Source organism: Schistocerca americana, chromosome 3, assembly GCF_021461395.2.
Source record: "Schistocerca americana isolate TAMUIC-IGC-003095 chromosome 3, iqSchAmer2.1, whole genome shotgun sequence".
NCBI lineage: Eukaryota > Metazoa > Arthropoda > Insecta > Orthoptera > Acrididae > Schistocerca > Schistocerca americana.
This window is the reverse complement of record NC_060121.1, coordinates 208699407-208719078: the sequence shown is the minus strand read 5'-3', so window position 1 is coordinate 208719078 and position 19672 is coordinate 208699407. Positions and strand designations below refer to the sequence as shown.

The 19672-nt window shown below is 40.7% G+C and overlaps 1 protein-coding gene across 1 annotated transcript in view; it reads right to left on the bottom strand.

Annotated features, from left to right (window-relative positions):
* Positions 1 to 19672, bottom strand: part of LOC124605350 (probable isocitrate dehydrogenase [NAD] subunit beta, mitochondrial) — a 70143-nt gene that overhangs the window by 11211 nt on the left and 39260 nt on the right. The window contains exons 5-7 of the mRNA XM_047136971.1: positions 18900 to 19106; positions 9137 to 9301; positions 8818 to 9027 (exon numbers count right to left, since the gene is read on the bottom strand). Coding sequence (XP_046992927.1) covers positions 8818 to 9027; positions 9137 to 9301; positions 18900 to 19106 — 582 coding nt within the window. The remainder of the gene's footprint in view (positions 1 to 8817; positions 9028 to 9136; positions 9302 to 18899; positions 19107 to 19672) is intronic.

The window sequence follows — 19672 nt, the reverse complement described above, 5'->3', positions numbered from 1 at the left end:
GCTGTAGTAGATTGTAAAATCGTCCACAAAAAGGGAGCCTGAGACATCGGGAAGGAGACAATCCATAATTGGATTTATGGCGATGGCAAAAAGTACAACACTTAGCACAGAGCCCTTGGGAGAAAGTACAGGAGAGGGTAGTGTTCACCCGCACTTTAAATGTGCGCTCTGCCATAAATTCGCGAAGAAAAAGGGGCAACCGACCGCGAAAGCCCCAAGAGAACAGTGTGCGGAGGATGCCTGTCCGACAGGTATCATATGCTCTCTCCAGATCAAAAAATATTGCTACCATTTGGCGTTTTCTGGAAAAATTGTTCATGATAGAAGTGGAGAGAGTAACAAGATGGTCAACTGCAGAACAATGCTTTCTGAAACCACATTGGGCAGGTGTTAAAAGGCTTCGGCACTCCAGCCACCAGGCTGAATGGCAATTCACCATACGCTCCAAAACCTTACACACACCACTCATGAGAGAAATGGGGCGATAGATAGAGGGGAGATGTTTGTCCTTACCAGGTTTCAAAACAGGAATGACGATAGCTTCCCGCCATCTTCTGGGAAGAGTACTATCGGTCCAAATTCGATTAAAAAGGTGAAGGAGGTAGCACAGACTATAGTATGATAAATGCAGCAACATTTTGATGTGGATATCATCCGGTCCTGGGGCAGAATAGCGAGAAGAAGAGAGTGCGTGTTGGAGTTCCCGTATGAAGAAAACAGAATTATAGTTTTCGCTATTTGGAGAGGAGAAAGAAAGAGGTCGCACTTCCGCTGCATGTTTCTTTGGGAGAAAGGCTGGCAGGTAATTTGAAGAGCTCGAAAACTCAATAAAGTGTTGACCCAATGAGTTAGAAATTGCGATGGGGTCCACTAAGGTATCATGTGCAACTGTGTGCCCAGAGATCGGGGAGAAACTAGGGGCACCAGATAACCGTTGAATTTGACTCCAAACTTCTGAGGAGGGAGTGAAGGTGTTAAAAGAGCTAGTAAAGAAATCCCAGTTCACTTTCTTGCTATCACAGATGACGCGACGGCATCGCACACGTAACTGCTTATAGCAGATACAGGTGGCCGAAGTAGGAATGTGACGGTTATCGAATGTAGCTAGAGACGAAAAAAAGTGTCCAATTGGCTTGGTCAAACTTCCAGCGTCTCGGGCGCATAGATGGCAGTTGTGGCTACAATCAAAGGACACATAGAAAATGGTCACTCAAGTGTGTATCAGCAAGAGCGAACCACTCAAAGTGCCGAGCTAGCTGAACAGTACCGACCGAAAGGTCTAGATGAGAGAAATTCGTCGTGGAGGCAGACAAAAATGTACGCTCCCCAGTGTTGAGGCAAACAAGATCCGCTTGGTGGAAGACTGCAATCAATAGGGAGCCTCGTGGACAAGGACGCAGAGATCCCCAAAGCGGGTGGTGGGCGTTGAAGTCCCAACCAGCAAATGGGGGGCGGGAGCTGACCAAGAGGATAAAGGAGATCAGCTCTTGCCATCGGTGTGGACAATGGAATGTATACGGTACAAGGAGAAAAGGTGTATCCAGAAGAGGAAAGACGGACAGCAACAGCTTGGAAGGAACTATTTAAGGGGATTGGGTGATAATGGACAATATCATGGAGAAGAATCATGAGTCCTCCATGTGCTGGAGTACCTTCAACAGAGGGGAAGTCAAACCAGACTGACTGAAAATGAGGGAAAAAGCGGTCGTGGGCACGCAGTTTTGTTTCCTGAAGACAGAAGATGACCAGCGAGTAGGATCATAAGAGGATTGACAATTCATGCCGACTGGCTCTAATGATGCGGATAGTCTGATGTATAATGGACATGGGTGGACAGAAAAGGGAAAAATCTTACTACGGTTGCTCTCAACTCAACGACTGCTGAGAGCCGGCGGCTGACAGCATGGAACGGGATTCAGCCAAAGGCAGAAGATCCTAATCTATAGGTTGTTCATGGGCAGCTCCTGCCACCAGCGATCGGCCGGTTGATCAGCCACCAGCAGTGCGTCTTGGCGATGCTGAAGACGGCCAAGGGTGGTTACCGCCAGGTGGCGCTGAAGGAGAGGAACTGTGTTTCTTATGACCTCCTTGGAAAGAGGACGTCGAGATGAGGGAGGAATCGATGGTTGTGAAGTCGGGGTATGTAAAAAAATCTTTGCAAGTAGGCTTTTTTTTTTTTTTTTGGAAGCCCAAGTGTCTGATTTTGGCGCTCGTGATTTTGCAGAAGCCGATGAAGGGTGAAACGTAGAGTGAGCAGGTGATGGTGGGGAGGCTGAATGGGCGATGTTTGCGCCGGCCGATCTGATGACCATGGCACTAAAGGTGAGATCACAAGTCTGCGTGCCTGCCTCCTTAGTAGGCCGAGGAGATGCAAGGACAGTGCTATATTTACCTGCTGGTGGCATAGTGGGCTTTCGACTGGCGAATAACTTATGAGCAGCAAATGTAGACACCTTTTCCTTCACTCTGATTTCTTGAATAAGCTGTTCATCTTTGAAAATGGGGCAATCTCTAGAGGAAGCAGTGTGGTCACCCATACAGTTGATGCAACGAGGGGATGGAGGTGGACAAGCACCCTCATGGGCATCCTTGCAACACGTAACGCATTTGGCCGGATTGTAATACGACTGGCTGGTATGGTTAAACCGCTGACACTGATAGCAACACACAGGGTTGGGGATGTCAGGGTGAACTGAAATTATCTCATAGCCCGCTTTCAAGTTCGATGGAAGTTGAACTATGTCAAATGTCAAGGAGATAGTATGGGTTGGAACCAAGTCCTTGTCAACCCTTTTCATGACTTGATGAACAGCCGTTATGCCCTGGTCAGACAGGTAGTTTTGAATTTCCTCGTTGGACAATCCATCATGATGAGTGAGCGTGTATAAAACCACCACGCGCGTTGAATTTAAAGTGCGGTGTGCTTCCACCCGGACAGGGAAGGTGTGTAGCAGTGAAGTTCGGAGCAATTTTTGTGCCTGGACGGCTCTGACTGTTGACACCTTTCTGAATAATGAAAGGGTTGATTGTGGAGAAGTCTTGACCTTCGTCAGACCGAGAAACAACAAGGAACTGTTGCACTGATGGAAGAATTGTTAGTGGCTGAGACTCATTTAACTTTCGCTTGTGAGCAGAAATTGTAGATGTAGATGAAACCATTGCAGAAGTCTCCGATGGTGCGCTCTTTCCTTGTGGGGGCCTCTCTGAAGGCACTCCCGCCTTAGGTGATTGTTCACACCTCCCGAGAAATGGATGGAGGGAACAATTGACACGTTCGGAAGGCACCAGCTCAGGTCATCACCCCTCCCTGGGTCTGGCTGTTACCAGTGGGGTACGTATGTGTCCTACCTGTCTACCCGGGGTGGGGAATTATGCGTTACCCCATCAGCAGCTACGCGTGGGTCGGCCTTCAGACACGTACAGGGAGGAAAGAAAGAGAAAGGGAGGAACAAAGAAAAGGAAAGAAGAGAGGGCTCAAATGCTGCAGCGGAGAAGAGGGTCAAGAGAAGAGGCAAGGAAAAGAGAAGGAGAAGGGGAGGACAGAGACTTGCCAGCAGAGAACGCGAAGAGGAGAGACTGTTTTACAGTTTCAAGTGACCTTCTCTGGATGTAGGCATGAAACATACTCCCATAGGTAGAGAAGGTGGGGAGGGACGATGGGGGATAGGGAAGGATGTGGAAAAGGAAGGTATGCAGCCTGGAAAGGAGAGAGAGCTGCACTAGCTCAGGGTCCTGTGCTCGTCATGCATGTATCCACGAAAGAGTTGTGGACCTCTTGGGGGAAATGGCCAGGATGTTGAAGCTTTTGTTGCATCATGTGCAAGGCGTCCACCCTAGTACCACCCACTCTGACCAGGGGCCCGCCCCGTGGGCGCCACCCAGCCGCAGCAAGGGCCGTCTGGCACAGCGATCATTGCCGGGAGTTCTGATGCCCGAAGTGATGAGCATCGATTCCTTGGCATACACGAGGTGTTAACAGCTCAGGTACTAGCAGTGTGATCCCTGTGTTGTCAAGGGGCTCAGCCAAGTGGGTACTTAACAGCCCGACCACGCAGACTGGGCTACCGTGCTGGTGACGTAGCAGGAAGAGGGCTAGGGCGCAAGGGGAAAAGCGAGGGGAGAGGAGCCTGCACCATGGAAACTAGGTAGGGTGTTCATCCCCAAATGGCTCACACTGAACGGGAAACGTTGGAAATGGAGGTCAAACCCCAAGGCGACCAAAATTGCTGAAAAGGACATGGAAACAGCATACTAAACAATAGCATATATCAAAACAAAGCCAGGTCTATATGAAGAATTCCACCAAGAGGGAATAAGGAATGGCTCTAATAAGATAAAAATGTCACCAAGAAGTAACTGTAAAGAGCATTTGACATCTAGAGCCGTGAGTACAGTTAGCCGCCAAATCGCTTGCCACCACTATTTTGCCACTGCTCCACCAACTTCAGACACACATATGTATTATAGCATGGACCAGTAATTTGTGTGAGTGTTTTCAGTAATAATTAGAGTGCTATAAACCACTGTTTTGAACCCTAACTTTATCCTAATTGTGAACTGATGCAGGATCCCATCGTAAGTGTGCAGAAAACTGAGTATCCTGTTTCTAACAAAATAGTTATTTCTTTCTGTGAATTAAATGTGCAAAAAATTCAGTGCCACAGGGTGTAAATGTTACTGTCTAAAATACCTGCTTCACAGGTGATGAAAAGGGCACACAAATTAAACTTACTTGAAACGTAATTTAGCCTTGAGTGCAATCATGAATGATTGATTGAGGTTAATAGAGTTCAGTGTTGAGTAAAATTTTGGTTGAACTGAACTTTGCTTCTGAAATAATCATGGAGTTTGCCTAGTGAGCCAGTATCAGTTTATGGGTCCCCAACATATTCCTTTCATATTATAAAGATAAATAGTATATTTTTGCTACTAAAGAAATCTGATGCATTTCTATAAATGGCAATATAAAAGTGTATATCACTTAAGTCAGAAATCTTTTCATCCTGACTAGTTCAGTGTTTCTTCCAGTAGCATCTCAGTACTGAATCATGTAATGATAGTGATTGTAACCGTTATTATAAGAGTGGGGCACTATCTTGCTTTCTATGATTAATGGTAACTACTGCAACCCACAACTTAGATTGCACTGTATTCATGTGTATCCAATGTGCTATTCAAAGGGAATTTTAATGAAAGTCACAACAACAACTCTTGTTCAATTTTCTTAAACATAATGTTTCAAATTAATATGCCAAATTAGGCTGGCAATCATTTGTTGTTTCATTCGTATGAATTTTTCTACTTTCATTGTCCTCAAAGTAAAGCCTATTTAGTTTTTCTATTAATTGCAATATATACAAAATTACTGGCTGATACCCTTCATCCATTAGACAAACATACAGTCAAAACTCAAAATCCTCACAGCGGGTAACACTAGATTTGCGTCACGACAAGCAAGTTAGTGATGTATAACGAAGTATGTGAAAGTGTTGTACACTTTTACCAATTGTCCCAACAGATCCTTCAGGCTAGTCAGCCAACACAGACAATGATGGTCTGTCATAACAGCAAATGGTTTGCCACACACATATATAGCTGGAACTTGATGACCAAAACAACTGTAATGCACTCTTCTTTGTTATAGAGTACTTCCTCTTCGACTTGGAGAGTACTTTGGAAGTATAAGCCATCACTTTCACAGCATTTTCCTGGGTTTGTACTTGAGGAGCGCCTACCCCACACCCACTTGCATCACTGAAGTATTGACTAAGCATCTTCATTATATTATACTAGGCTTTAAGATGATGTTGGCACCTCTTTAAGGACAAGGAAAGATCTTCCTGCTCTTCTTTCAGGACAATTTGGCATCTGCAGCAGTTCTTGAAAGGGATGTGCCCTGGTACTTCTAGTCCTCTATGAGTTGTTGGTAGTATAAGCACATGCTGAAAAAAAAACCTTCTTACATCATGAATGTGCTGACGGGTCTGAGAATACGTGACTGCTCTTATTTGCTCTGGGTCTATTTTCTCTGGATCAGGACAGACTCCAGACTTATTTCTTTGGTGGTGAAGAGACTTTTTTTCAGATTCAGGCATGCTTGCAGTTTGAACACACTTCAACATGGTGTCACGCAGTTTACATGTTCTTCAAATGTCATTGAAAAACATCATTCAGATAGCGAAGACATATCATCCACTGAAGTTGTTGAAGCAGATTGTCCATCATACACTCTAAGGGGATGGAGCATTAATAGTTCAAATGGTATGACCTTTAAACTCAGGCCAACAGAAGCTGTGGAGATTTGCCAGTAGCCTCTCTGCATGTGTATAGTTGAGAATTATTTAGCTCGTCTCAAGCAGTTTAGAGTGTCATCAATGCGTAGCAGTCAGCAGACATATTTTTTCATGGTTTTGTTCAGTAGTTGGTAGTTTACACACAAATGCCATGGACCATCCTCCTCTTTCATGAGGACCAAAGACACTCTGAAGGTTTAATGATGTTATCTTGAAGCATCTTCTCCACTCCCTCTCGGATTACCCTTCGTTCAGCCTGCAACACCTTATAAGTTGTTTCTCCTCTCTGGATTTGAAAGTGTCTGAAAATTGGCACATAATGGCTAAACTTCACTGACATTGTTACTTGGTCAGGACAAATCCTATTGACAGTTCAACAGTTAAGTTCTTCAATTGTGTTAACTGCAGTGCAGTAGTAGCAGAGCCAGATTCTTCAGTCATGGAATAAGCTGCCCTTCCTGGATTAGTTCTGCTGCCCTTCCACACACACCTTTAGGGATGCATTGTGGTTGCTCTTGACAATTAGTGATCTAAAGTTGTCCTAGACCACCTACAATGCTTACGACTGTGACTAGCATGCAGAGTTCTTCTGTGACCCTGTGTATCTTCTCGCAGCTGACAAAAGCTTCATAATTTAACTGAACATTTACACTGATGACTGGAACTCCTCTCATTGTAGATGGCAAGATGACAATGTCAAACAACCATCCAGATCAATCTTGCTATGTGTATTTATTCGAATAACACTGTCAATCTGGAGGTGTGGTCTTCCACTGTCTTGACTGCTTATGATGTGTGCAGGAAGTCCCAGCCAGGAATAACAGTATGACTACATTCTGCAAAAACAACAAATTCAATGGGCTGTGTTCTGTCACCAATAGTGATTCTCTCAATACACATTCCTGTCGGCTGGAGCCATTTGTCATCTGCGACTTTTCAGCACAACCATTTTCTTCACACGAATTTAGTTCTTCTTTAGCTGGCAGAGATAAACGTTTGACATTACAGACAAGGAAGCCGTTCAGTCGTCAGCAGCTGGGATGGTTGATCATCAATGGTGATCTCAATGAAATTTCCTGCTATCTTGGTAACTGATACCCATGGAGGATTTTCCTCTGTGGAAGCCTCACCTCCATAGATAGTAACCCTCACTTAGTTGTCCTGAATTCGACAGCTAAGCTTGCTGCTATTACTGAGAATTTCTACAGCTTGTTGGTAGCAACCTTGTCAGAGGGTACTGCAATGAGCTTCAGCCCCTCTTATACCTAGCGTATAAGAGAGATGAGGGATTACATTTTGGAATCGGTCATACCTATTTCATTCAAATCTTTTTCTGTTGAATTTCCTCAATGTTCTTGGTGAATTCCTCTGGTGTAACAAGCTTTTCAACAAGAATGTCATACATATTTTCTGTGACTCAAGTGAGATTTTGCCAGCTTCTTTCATATTCAGATTCACAATATGGCATAGGGCCAGCACATCCTGTATGTAGGAATGTGTTGTTTTGCCATGACAGTCACCTCTGCTCTTCAATTGTTATTCCACTAAGTGGATTGTTACCAACTGTTTTCTTCAGTTCAGCCTGAAATTTATCATAGCTACTGAGCTTCTCTTTGTTGCTGTCAAACCACAGCTGGACTGTGCCATTCAAGTAAAAGTACACACATTTGCCAACACATCACATCATCTCACCTATTGGATTTGGCTAATCGGTCAAATTGTTTCAGCCATTTTGTCGGGTTCCGACCAATGTCTCCGAAAAACACTGATGACGCCTGATGTGCTGCTTTTTCTAAACCACTGGTCTCTTGAAAATACAGGCTGTAGGAAGAATGTGCTGGTTGTATTCCAGTTCCAGTCTGTGTAGGTAAAGGCTTTCATGTTGCCCAATTAGATCCACAGTGGTGAAATATCCAGTGTCCCCACCAAACAATATCACGCCATAACCAAAATTGAGCCCAAATCTAAAAGCAGGACCATCAAGGAACTACAAAGTTGAGCACTGAAAGCATGTTTATTACTAACACCAATGCATAGCCACAACAGAAATGAACTTCTGGATGGACTGTGCAACTATTTATAAACATATAATATTCCAGAATATACAAACAAACAAAATTAATTTTGGGAACCCTACAAAAATGACAAATACAAAATGAAAAATAAGTGTGGGTGGTTGGATCGGAACTGGTGACCAGCAGCATGCTAGCCAGAGATGCTACCTGCTATGTCACATAGTGTAAAGCACAGCTATTGCAGGAGGGAGGGGGGAGGGGCACTCACCCTGCTGGAAACTACAGTAAGAATTTGTGAATCTGTATCTCAGAAATATATGTAAAATAATGTAAACTTTTGTATTTTAAGTCAGATTCAGAAATGTGGCTTGAAAGAACAAGACCAGAGAGATTAACACAACAAATGAACCAAGCACTGAGCTTGATGAACTGTATGACCTATTGTTTAAAGAACACAAAACTTGAAAATATTTTTATTACTATAATAATATCATTTGAAATATACTTACAGGCTCAAAGACAACACAATTGGCACTGTAACTTGCACCAGCAACAACGCCTGCACCACCCACTAAGCCAGAGGCCAAGTTGTCCACAATACTACCATACAAGTTTGGAGTAACCATCACATCAAACTGTTTCGGGTTGGACACCATTTGCATTGTGCAGTTATCAACTATCATTGTCTCAAATTCAATCTTTGGATACAGTTTTGCCATCTGAAACAAAATATATGAATCATCTTGAAATTCACAATGACATGCAGATACTGTAACAGAGCCAGCAAACAAACTGACTGCTTTTAAGACAAGTCAATTTTTTTCTTACCTTTTTACAGCTCTCAAGGAACAGGCCATCACCAAGTTTCATAATATTGGCCTTATGGACTGCAGTTACTTTCTTTCGCTTATTTTTTGTTGCATAATCAAAAGCAAACTTGGCAATGCGCATTGATTTTTCTCTTGTAATGATCTTCAAGCATTCAACGACACCCTGTGTTTGGAAATCATAACAGTAAATTAGCAGATCTTTCACTTTAAGGAAATTGGCTACTGAATCTTGAGGGATGAATACACCTGGGAGAGAGAGGGACCTCATATACAACATTAAATGATATGCAGGCATTGGACACATTAATATGAAAGCTCATCAAGATTCTTGCCCACATCGGCATACAAAACAGGCTGCACAGTTATATCTTCAAATCTTTTCCTTTCACTGGAACTCTAAGTTTCAACAGGACAGTACAATAAGTTTCAACAGGACAGTACAATACCACAACAACATGTATTCTGATGACTAAGAAACCACAGAGCAAGCAAGAAGCTATGTTAATGATAATATATTAAAGTGAACATAATAATAATAATAATAATAATAATAATAAAACAGCACTTGAAAAAATAGTTTATATGAAGATGTACATGACAGCAGATTGAACAAGGACTGTTCATACAATTCACTTTTATAAACCAAGTACAACAAATGTTATTACAATCACAGGTAATATCAGAACTGGTAAGTACAAAAATTTAACTATCAATTTCTAAGCAAAAAGTAACTGACAGGATAGTCTGAGCATATTTTAAGACACAAAATTTTATTTTGAATGCATCGGGTGTGGCTTTCACACTTTCAGTTTTAAGTTCCCACAGTGGCGACATGTCTGACAGAACCTGTGTCATCAGCATCACAACACACTTTCTACCTTTGCTGACAAAACTACCAACTAAGAATGCCACTCAGACGACCAACAGAGAATGTGGGAAATTAGTCGTGTGGTTGCTGGAACATCTCGCAGGACAGAGCACAATTGAAATTCTCTCTTGTACTTTGGCCTTCAGATAGAGCACTGGTCTCACTTGTCTCTTGTCTTTTTAATAGAGGAAGATGGCTTAGGCAATCTGCCTCTGGCTATGTTCTTTGGGACTGTCCACCAGCCAACTTTGAATGTGAACTGCTTCCTCTCACACTTCCTATTTCCTATATTTTATTTGGTCACCCTGACTGGCAGAAATCCTCTACTCCTGCCACAGGTGAGCCCATCTGTACTTTGTACTGTCAGAATGAGGGTGTAAGTGTTACTTTTTTATTTTGACACTCCCTTCTAACACTCATCCTCTACCAGGTTCCATTTTGTACAAAATTGATTATACACACATTTATTTTGCTGCATTGGGGCTAGAACCAGCCCACAGTAAACTGCACAGTTCATGCGTTACTGCTTAGAGTTGCCACCCTACATCCAGTTGACACCAACACTGCCCACAAGCAAGTGGCACAAAAATAATGCAATGAATGTGTGTCACTTCTGCACCCTTGCAACACTTGCCTGTAAAGGATGAAGAGCGCACAAGTAGTAAGTATACAGTTGGTGCCTGCCACCCATTGATCTGCACAGTCCACCAGTGGCTGCCCAGTCTGAGGTATTGGAGTTCAACACTGGAGGCAATACCAAACCCCACTGTTGTAGCCAATAGTCTCTGCTCAGTCCATACCACACCCACATGGGTGCCATGTGCCAATGATCCACACCACCTACATGTGCTGTTGCTGTCATTGCCTTATGTGCAATCTCACCAAGTTCTTCTGATTAGGTAGAGTAGAGAGAGAGACAAGCAAGATGTTGAAAACAGGGGGTTATATGCTTTTACATCAGATGTAAAATGCTGAACTGACAAGCACTCATTTTAAAGTGTTCTACCAATTATATAATTTACTGTTTGATCTTCTTGTCATGTGTTGCCATCTACTGCCTTTTACTCGGGACATTTTTTATGTTAATATAGTTTTGAAGACATTAGTCAAGCGATTCTTTCACAGTTGATCTAAATGGTAACTTTCCGAGATAGTTAAAGTGTATTATGGAATGTAAATGCAGGATGATTGAGATAGCTGTGAAGTTATTCTACTCCATATTTTTAGTAGATATATTTGGATGCTCAAAATATCCTCTACGCACCCACAGGCACAGTGCGGAGCAGGGGGTAGTGAGAAACCCGTTAAGTCTTTACCCCAGTACCCTTCATCTCTCATTGCTAAGCATTCATCATTACCAATACTGTGTTTTCCAATTATTGAACAAAATATTTCTCATTCCAACCATAAGAGAAATGGAAGTTACAAGGAAGAAAACACTTTTTGTCTTAATTTGCATTGCCTCTAATGGTGGCGCATTACAGTAGTCAGTTTACAGTGAATAACAGTGGTGATCTTTTCTCACCACCCACATTGCATTGTATGTGTACCAAAGTTTTGTGGCCTTCCTTTTGGACTGGAGGATGGGGGGTCACAACTTATGAAATCAATTTTGTACAAAATGGAACCTGGTCGAGGATGAGTGTTAGAAGGGAGTGTCAAAATATCCTCTATTGAGAAACTTTTTAGACTGAAAAATTGTTGAAACTTTTATACACCTACAGAATCAGGAGATAGAAATATGTCAAGGCCACACAAACAGCATACTGCACAGCCTCCATAATCCACCAAACAAATCTCATCTAAAATTCTAACTTAAACCCATAATCCACCAAACAAATCTCATCTAAAATTCTAACTTAAACACTGAACTTTAAACTCTCAACCAGCACCTCATTTGTTGTATTTGACTTTGAACATCATTCAAAGGTTCATAAATGTTTACATATGGTTATTTTTCCTGTGCATCTGACAGAATGTTGATTATTTTTCTTTGTGATAAATATATCAAGGAAGTTTTTTTTTTTTACTCTGGTTGCTCTTTCTCTAAAATGAAACTTATGTTTTTGTGTAGTGTGTTTACCTGTGTTGGTAATGTTCTATCTTCATTCTGGTTCATGTATCAAGCATAGATCACCCATGCATCTCCATCAGTATAGTATATTGTATTTTCATGGTACTATTTTCTAGAATGTTCTTTTTCTCCTATTCTGTTTATGAACATATCAGTTAGCTTTCCTGAAATGGAGGATCCCATAAGCAGTCCTTCCTCTTTTAAGTGTAATCTTCATTCAATTTGATTTTGGTCAGTTACAAGGTGCAGAAGTGTGCTTATCTCCGAATGTATTTCTGTGGTAACTTATGTAAGTATCTGTATCTTGATTTTTTCTTTGACTGGGATTGTAGAGTCCACGGTTTCTACATCAAATGATAGCAACATAGCTGCGCATGGAATATATATATATCTTTTATGGGCTTTATTACTTCCTCTGTATTCTTCACTGTTTTGTCTTTTGTGATTTGTGCAGTTTTGTGTGTGTGTGTGTGTGTGTGTGTGTGTGTGTGTGTGTGTGTGTGTGTGTGTGTTTAACATGTGTTGGTTCTTTTCTGTAATTTACAACTGGTCTCACCAGTATGTTTGCTTTATGAAGTTTTGGCTCCCTCTGGAGTTTTGCAGCATTAGGTTTTGTACAGACCTTAAGAGCATTTTTTTCTGTCATCAATAACACGTAATAGCAGACGCTTCCACAATCACAGAAAACAAAAGACAATACCATCTTATAACATCAAAACAAAGTACATGAGGTGTTAGTGCATCTACACAAGTTGAAAACCAAAATATATCCAATATCAGTGGTGTCCAATACCAAAAAATCGGGCATCTGTGTGTGGAAGAACATTAGGAATGAAGTAGGAAGTAAAAAATTATGAGTAATAATTGTAATTTAATACTATTTAATAGTAGTAATGTATAATGTGAGAACTGAGTACACTCTTGACAAACAGATTTGTAAGCAAAGACACATTTATATAGCGACCACTGAAGATACATTAAAATAAAGTGAAAAACAAAGTATGATCGAAATACGACTTTTATTACAGTCACAGATAACCTATCTTACATGTGTAACTCCGACTGTGGAAAAAAGGTGCAATAAATAGAAATAAGACAACTATTCAAAGTAACTAAAATAAATAGGTGACGAAGGAATTAAATTAGTTAAATCACTCTGCTCCGTCAATACTAGTTCTGTTCACATTACAATCAATGACAACAACAGGGTTTATTATTTCTCCAGCTATTCCTCCATTGGTCCTCTCAAACTGCGGTGCTAGTAGCCTCACAACTTGTATAACAAACAAAAACCAAATTTTGACTTCCACTTCAATGCCCCACCCCCGCCCCCAGCCTCAGCATTCTGAACAGAGGTGGCAAACCTTTCTTGTTTTTCATTACTCTTCCCACTCCAAGAATTTTATTTTCCCCACAAAATATCCAAAAGAGATTGGCTGGATTAGAAACTATCCAATCTATATCCATCCATTTTTAAACATGCCATTTGCAAAATTACTCTGTACAAGATGCTAGATACTATTGTTGACACCTCCAGCAGAACCTGTTCCCATCACACTTTAGTATGGATCCTGCTGTTGAATCTCGGAGAGCATACAACTTTATCCTATATTTATGTTGTTTCTTTTTTATAAATAGCCTAAAACCAACCAACCCATGAAGAGGCCAAATTGCCTTAACTATTATAAGATCCCTGTTAAGATGAAAACTACATTTACATACAAAGAAATCAAAGAAAGGCCTCGTTTTACGAAGTAGGTCATGCTTTTCTTTGCGTTTCCTGCTAATTTGTGTAGCACTGTCATTTAGATATTGTACGGACATTATAGCCCAAAGCGATTGCAACTCAGTACATTACTCACAAATCCTGACTTTAAAAATGGATCTTTTGGTAAATATTCTTAAGAGTTTTGGCAATTTGAGACCATATGTATGAAAATAACACTGAAACACCAAAAATTTAAGCAAGTTCGCAGCAGGTCACTTATGCGATACACAGTTCTTTTTTAATTTCTTTATATCTCATTGTTGCAACTGTGTTCATAGCACACTGATTTGTTTCACTTTTGATGAGCATTATCACACAGCTGTCAAAGAAATGAGTAAACTGAACTATCTGATCAAAAGACCTTTAACACCCCTACAGAACGCGGAATTAACCACTGAACGTCACGAGAGCGCGCGCACGCGCGCACACACACACACACACACACACACACACACACACACACACACACACACACACACATCACTATTAAAAGAAGCTGGTGAGTATTGAGTCATTATTAGAGAAGCAGTAACAGCAGAATAGGTTGGTCAGCAGATCTCAATGACTTTTAATGTGAAGTACTCATTGGATGTCACCAGAGTAACAAATCCAATATAAGACTAGACAGATCTTACGTACCAACGGACATTGTGAAGCTTGGCTGGGAAAAAAGCAACATGCAATTAGTGGAAGAAATCTCTCCTGAGTTCCAAAGAGCTACCAGCAGCCAGTTTGTACAATGAATATGCATAGAGTTATAAAGGGTTCAACGATTGAGCAATTCCTCGTAAGCCACACATTTCCACAGTCAGTACTATGTGATGCTTGAGGTGGTGTAAAGAGCAATGCCACTGGGCATTGGATGACTGGATAATGATTTCAGAATATGAACTATAATAAATGTAGTTTTCAATATACTGGTGTTAGGGGCTTCAAATAATGAAACATGTGATCCTATATGATTATGCGATGTGTGTGTTTTGACATGAAACCCTGTGGCAATCTGACAAAAGGGTTTGGGTTATGTGAATGCCTGAAGAACGTTATTTGCCATCATGTGTAATGCCAATAGCAAAGCACAGAGAAGGCAGTGTATGGTACGGAAGTGGTTTTCACTGTTAGGGTGTGATCCTCTTATTGCATTAACAAAATTACAAATTTGGAAGGATATGAACACATTTTACAGCAATGTGTACAGCATGCAGTAGAAGAATAGTTCAGAGACCATGACTGACTGTATCGGCATAATGATGCTTCCTGGCATAAAGCAGCATCTGTGAGAGAATGGTTTGTGGGCAATACCATTCCTGAAATGGGCTGGCCTCCCTGCAGTCCCATAACAAGTTTGGGGCGAGTTAGAAAGCTGGCTTCGCTCCAGACCCCAACTTTGAACATCGCTACCTTCTCTAATTTTGGCTCTTGAGGAAGAAGCACTGGAATGGGCTGCCGTTTGTCCACAAACATTCAGAGACTTCACTGAAAGTGTCCTCAGCAGAATTCAAGCCATCATAACAGTGAAGGTTGGACACACCCTGTATTAATGTTCACTAATAGACATTCAGATACTTTCAGTTAGAAGTGTAATCAAACTCCGTACTGGCATCTGATAAATGTGATGCTGCACCCCCTTCCTCCTGGACAACTGACAGTTGTAACTAATCATCTAGTCCTGACCAATCTTGCTCACTTTGCACTGACGTATGTACACAAGCAGTACTACAGATGGTGACTGATGGTCTGCACTATGATTTAAATAGAGAAAGAATGCTTGCATCAGAACTATAAAGATAGAAACAGAGATGAAGCAGTCAAAACAGCTCGTACCCTAAACATCAGGAATAAACTACTCACTTTGCAAGTAACTGAAATGAAGACATATCTGAATCCTCACTCATACTTTCATCTAGAAAGTAAGAATCTTCACATTCTGTGCCATTTCAGATTCTGGATCTCTGTGTAAAACAGTCAAGATCTCCGCAACTGTCAGTTGTTATGCCAATTTTTACACCTGTCGATGCACGCATGCACACACGTGTACACACACACACACACACACACACACACACACACACACACACACACACACACACACACACACACAAAAATGAACCTTATGGATCACAGCTGCTTAGGCGGCATTTAAACTTCCCCGTGGTGGTAGGTATAAAAACTACTGGTCCATAGTATACAGACTAAGTACATTAAGTATTAATAACACATGAAAGTTCTGTCCAAGTAAAATTACTTGATAGTTGATGACTTTTTCAGTTGCAGCTACTGAGTTGCCGCATCAGCTGCTGGCTACCGCTCAGTTACAGGTGACACACAAACATGGCAGGTCACTTCACAAATGCTGTTAACGTTTAACGTGGAGCAATGTAGGAAGGGGCCGCCGTGAGGTATGTTGGAAATGTGATACACTTTGTTGACAGCGGATTTTAAGTAAGCAATGACTAAACTTTGGCGGATGAAGTGTTTTGCAGCCCTGAATTAAGCTAATCACAATCTTGTGACGTGTAATGTATCCGAGAAAATAGAGGTTGCAGCTGAACTAAAATCCTGATCACTTTCTTCATGATGATTAAAGCTAATCTCTACTAGCAACCTCAGGACAGAAAAAAATTGAGTTTCAGTGCTAAAAGCAAACTGTAATTTCTGGATATTGTTGGCACCTGAAACTATCTCACACTGCCTACACGAGATGGTGCATTATTAATTGATGAGCAGACCTTGTTGGTCCTTGGTTGCAGGTAATAGGTTGACATAAGCAGATTCCAAATGAAAAAAGAATGACTGGAAGAAAAACAGGAGCAAATAAAAGATTCAATATGATGACAAAAATGATGGGGAAAATTACTGGAAATAAAAAAATTACATTTAAACCAATTAATTGAATAAATATTATAAACTCTTTTGATCAGATTAAGAAATAAAAAGAATTTTGCTACATTTGAAAAGATCTGAACCTATGAACTTCTACACATTAGAATTATACTTTAACCATTGCACAAGTCACTACACTTGGTTAAGTAGTTATGAATGTGGTGACACAGCCACAATGATGAATTGCAGCCTTCAAAAATTTGTCTTTGTGCAAGGACATGCAAATCTTATTTAATGCCAGCAATTCTCTATGATTACAATAATAATTATGTATGCGATGCTGAATCCTGTCTTGTGTGGAAAGTATCCATTAGCATTTTGTTAGTGCCGTATACGAGACATGCATATTTCATCAGTGTGTGTGTGCGTGTGTGTTATAATGTGTGATGAAATATGAATCAAAAGTGCCAGACCCATGATATGGAATCCAAATACATCAATAAAGAAAGCCGGACAAGGAATTGGAAGTGAACTGCCCATCTGATGTGATAGTTTGGCAACAGTGAACAGTTCAGGCATCATGCTGAGTGCTCTGATTAGAGGAAACCAGGCCCAATGAGTGAAGTGTCAACTATGAAGTAATTATAAGCTGACCATAGTAGTATCTGACTAGGTACAAAACATTCAATATGAGCAATTAAGAGGACAGCAAACATCATAATAGTAAATATTAGAAACTATTGACAAGATAATAAAGATTGGTAAATTCAAGATGGAATAAAAACACCACCAATGAGGATAGTTGCTGCTCACCACATAGAGCAGATGTTGAACAACAGACAGGTACATTTTAAAGTAAACTAAGCTATCAGAACACCCCCCCCCCCCCACCCCCCCATACACAGCCAGTCATTTCAGGGCGCTGAGCCTCAACTGATATCATAACTGACACCACTGAAAAGATAAAATTGTTTGCTGGAGGCACAGTTCTTCATGTGGAGCGAAAGCTATAGGATTAAGGGAGGGAGACATAAAAAGTGGGAACCCCTACATTAACTCTGAAACAAAAAATATTAGGTCTCTGTTGTATTGCACAACAAGTTCCAGTAACAGCATACTCACCATGATGTTTGGTAGAAAAATAATAATAATATTACAAATGTTCTCACATGTGGTATGCCACCAGAAATGGCATTAAAACAATGGTTTGCTGACAAGTACTTAAGGCTAGTTTTGTAACAATATAAGAAATATACCACAAATCTTACGGAAGAGTCATAATCGCATCTGTGGCCAAGCTTGGCAAAACTGCTTCAGCTAGAGTTTGTTCTGGGAAATGTGCAAAGTATTCCACAGAATAACTTTTTAAAATAGTATACATTAGAATTTGTTGGGCTGATGTTTATTTGCAACTTTCTTCTGGGTTCATGCTGTCTCTAAGAGTTTCCACGCTTAAAGTATACAGTCATTATTTGTATTTACCAAAATATGTGTTAGAATAATTTGTAGATGGGTACAACCGAAAGACACTTATACATAAGCTTTTGGCTGCAGCCTTCATTGGAAAAAGAGAAACATACACCGTTCATTCACATAAGCAAGCACACCTCACACACATGACAGCCAACACCTGCAGTATGGATGGTCTGTTGGGCATTAGGTGTGCTTGCTTGTGTGAATGAATGGTATGTGTTTCTCTTTCTCCAATGAAGGCCATGGCCAAAAGCTTATGCATAAGTGTCTTAATTATGCCTGTCTGCAACTGAAGTGTATCATCTTTACAGAATCTATCTTTTCCTATACTGTTGATATTCCTACCTGGACTTTCCATTTTTTGTTAGAATAATTTCTCATATTTGAGGGATTATCCCTGCCAACACCCAAATTTAATGGAAAATGGAACATTAATTCAAAACTTACCCCCCCCCCCCTCTCTCTCTCTCTCTCTCTCTCTCTCTCTCTCTCTCTCCTCCCCCCCCCCCCCCCCCAAAGCAGCTGCATTTCTTTCATGTCAAAACACATATCACATGACCATACAGGATCACAAGTTTCCATTATTTGAAGCCCATAACACCAATATATTAAAAACTGCATTTTTTACATTGCATATTCTGAAATGATAATTAGGACTGGCACACCAGTCATCTGATACAAGTAAAGCAATACCTGATCAGCTATTATAACAAGCATGCAATGCGAGTTTTTTTAGAAAAAGGGGAAATACTTACTTTAACACTTTCATGTTCCAAGGCAGAATATTCTCCTTCTGTCTGCTCTCTGATAATGACAGCATCAATCCCATCATGTCGACACTTCACTCCCGGCAGTGACTTTACGTGGACAACATTAGCATACAGATCTAAAGAACGCCTCAGTTTCATATTCAGAGTCTGCAGTTCACCAGTGCGGCTGTAGTCTGGTGTTGCTAAGATCCCCTACAGTGCAAAAATATCTAAATAATTTGTTTTTGGAGCCACATTATTAAATAAAGGTAGATTATGAACAATAAGATATTTAAGGCAGCATTAGAGTGTAAGTGAACTAAGTCCTCACTAGTGACGCTAAAAAGTTGTTTCACATCACCTCCATAGAGTGGGCTCCATAGGTGAAAATTTAAGTGAGAGTAATGAAGTATTTAAACATGTAGCCCTTCCAGAAATTTTGAAATTATCTAGGAAGGATGTGGTATATGTATGTATCAGATAAGGGGCATGCTTGAACATTTTAACCCTTCAAGCTGACAGTACTTGTGCACGCACCAAGCCTCATAGCAGTAGTTTATACAACCAGCGGGTACAGAAAGGCTGTATTTTACTTAAACTGCTTTATTGCAGGAATTATATGCCAAAAGTTGGTGAAATTCTCAGAGATTGTTAACAACTTAACTTTCTGATGTTTAAAACATACATAATCACTCAAAATGATCTTTCAGTGTGTCATACTTTGAAACAAAGTACTACACCACAATCTCATCCAGTCAGTTCCCAGCAGTTCTGTTATG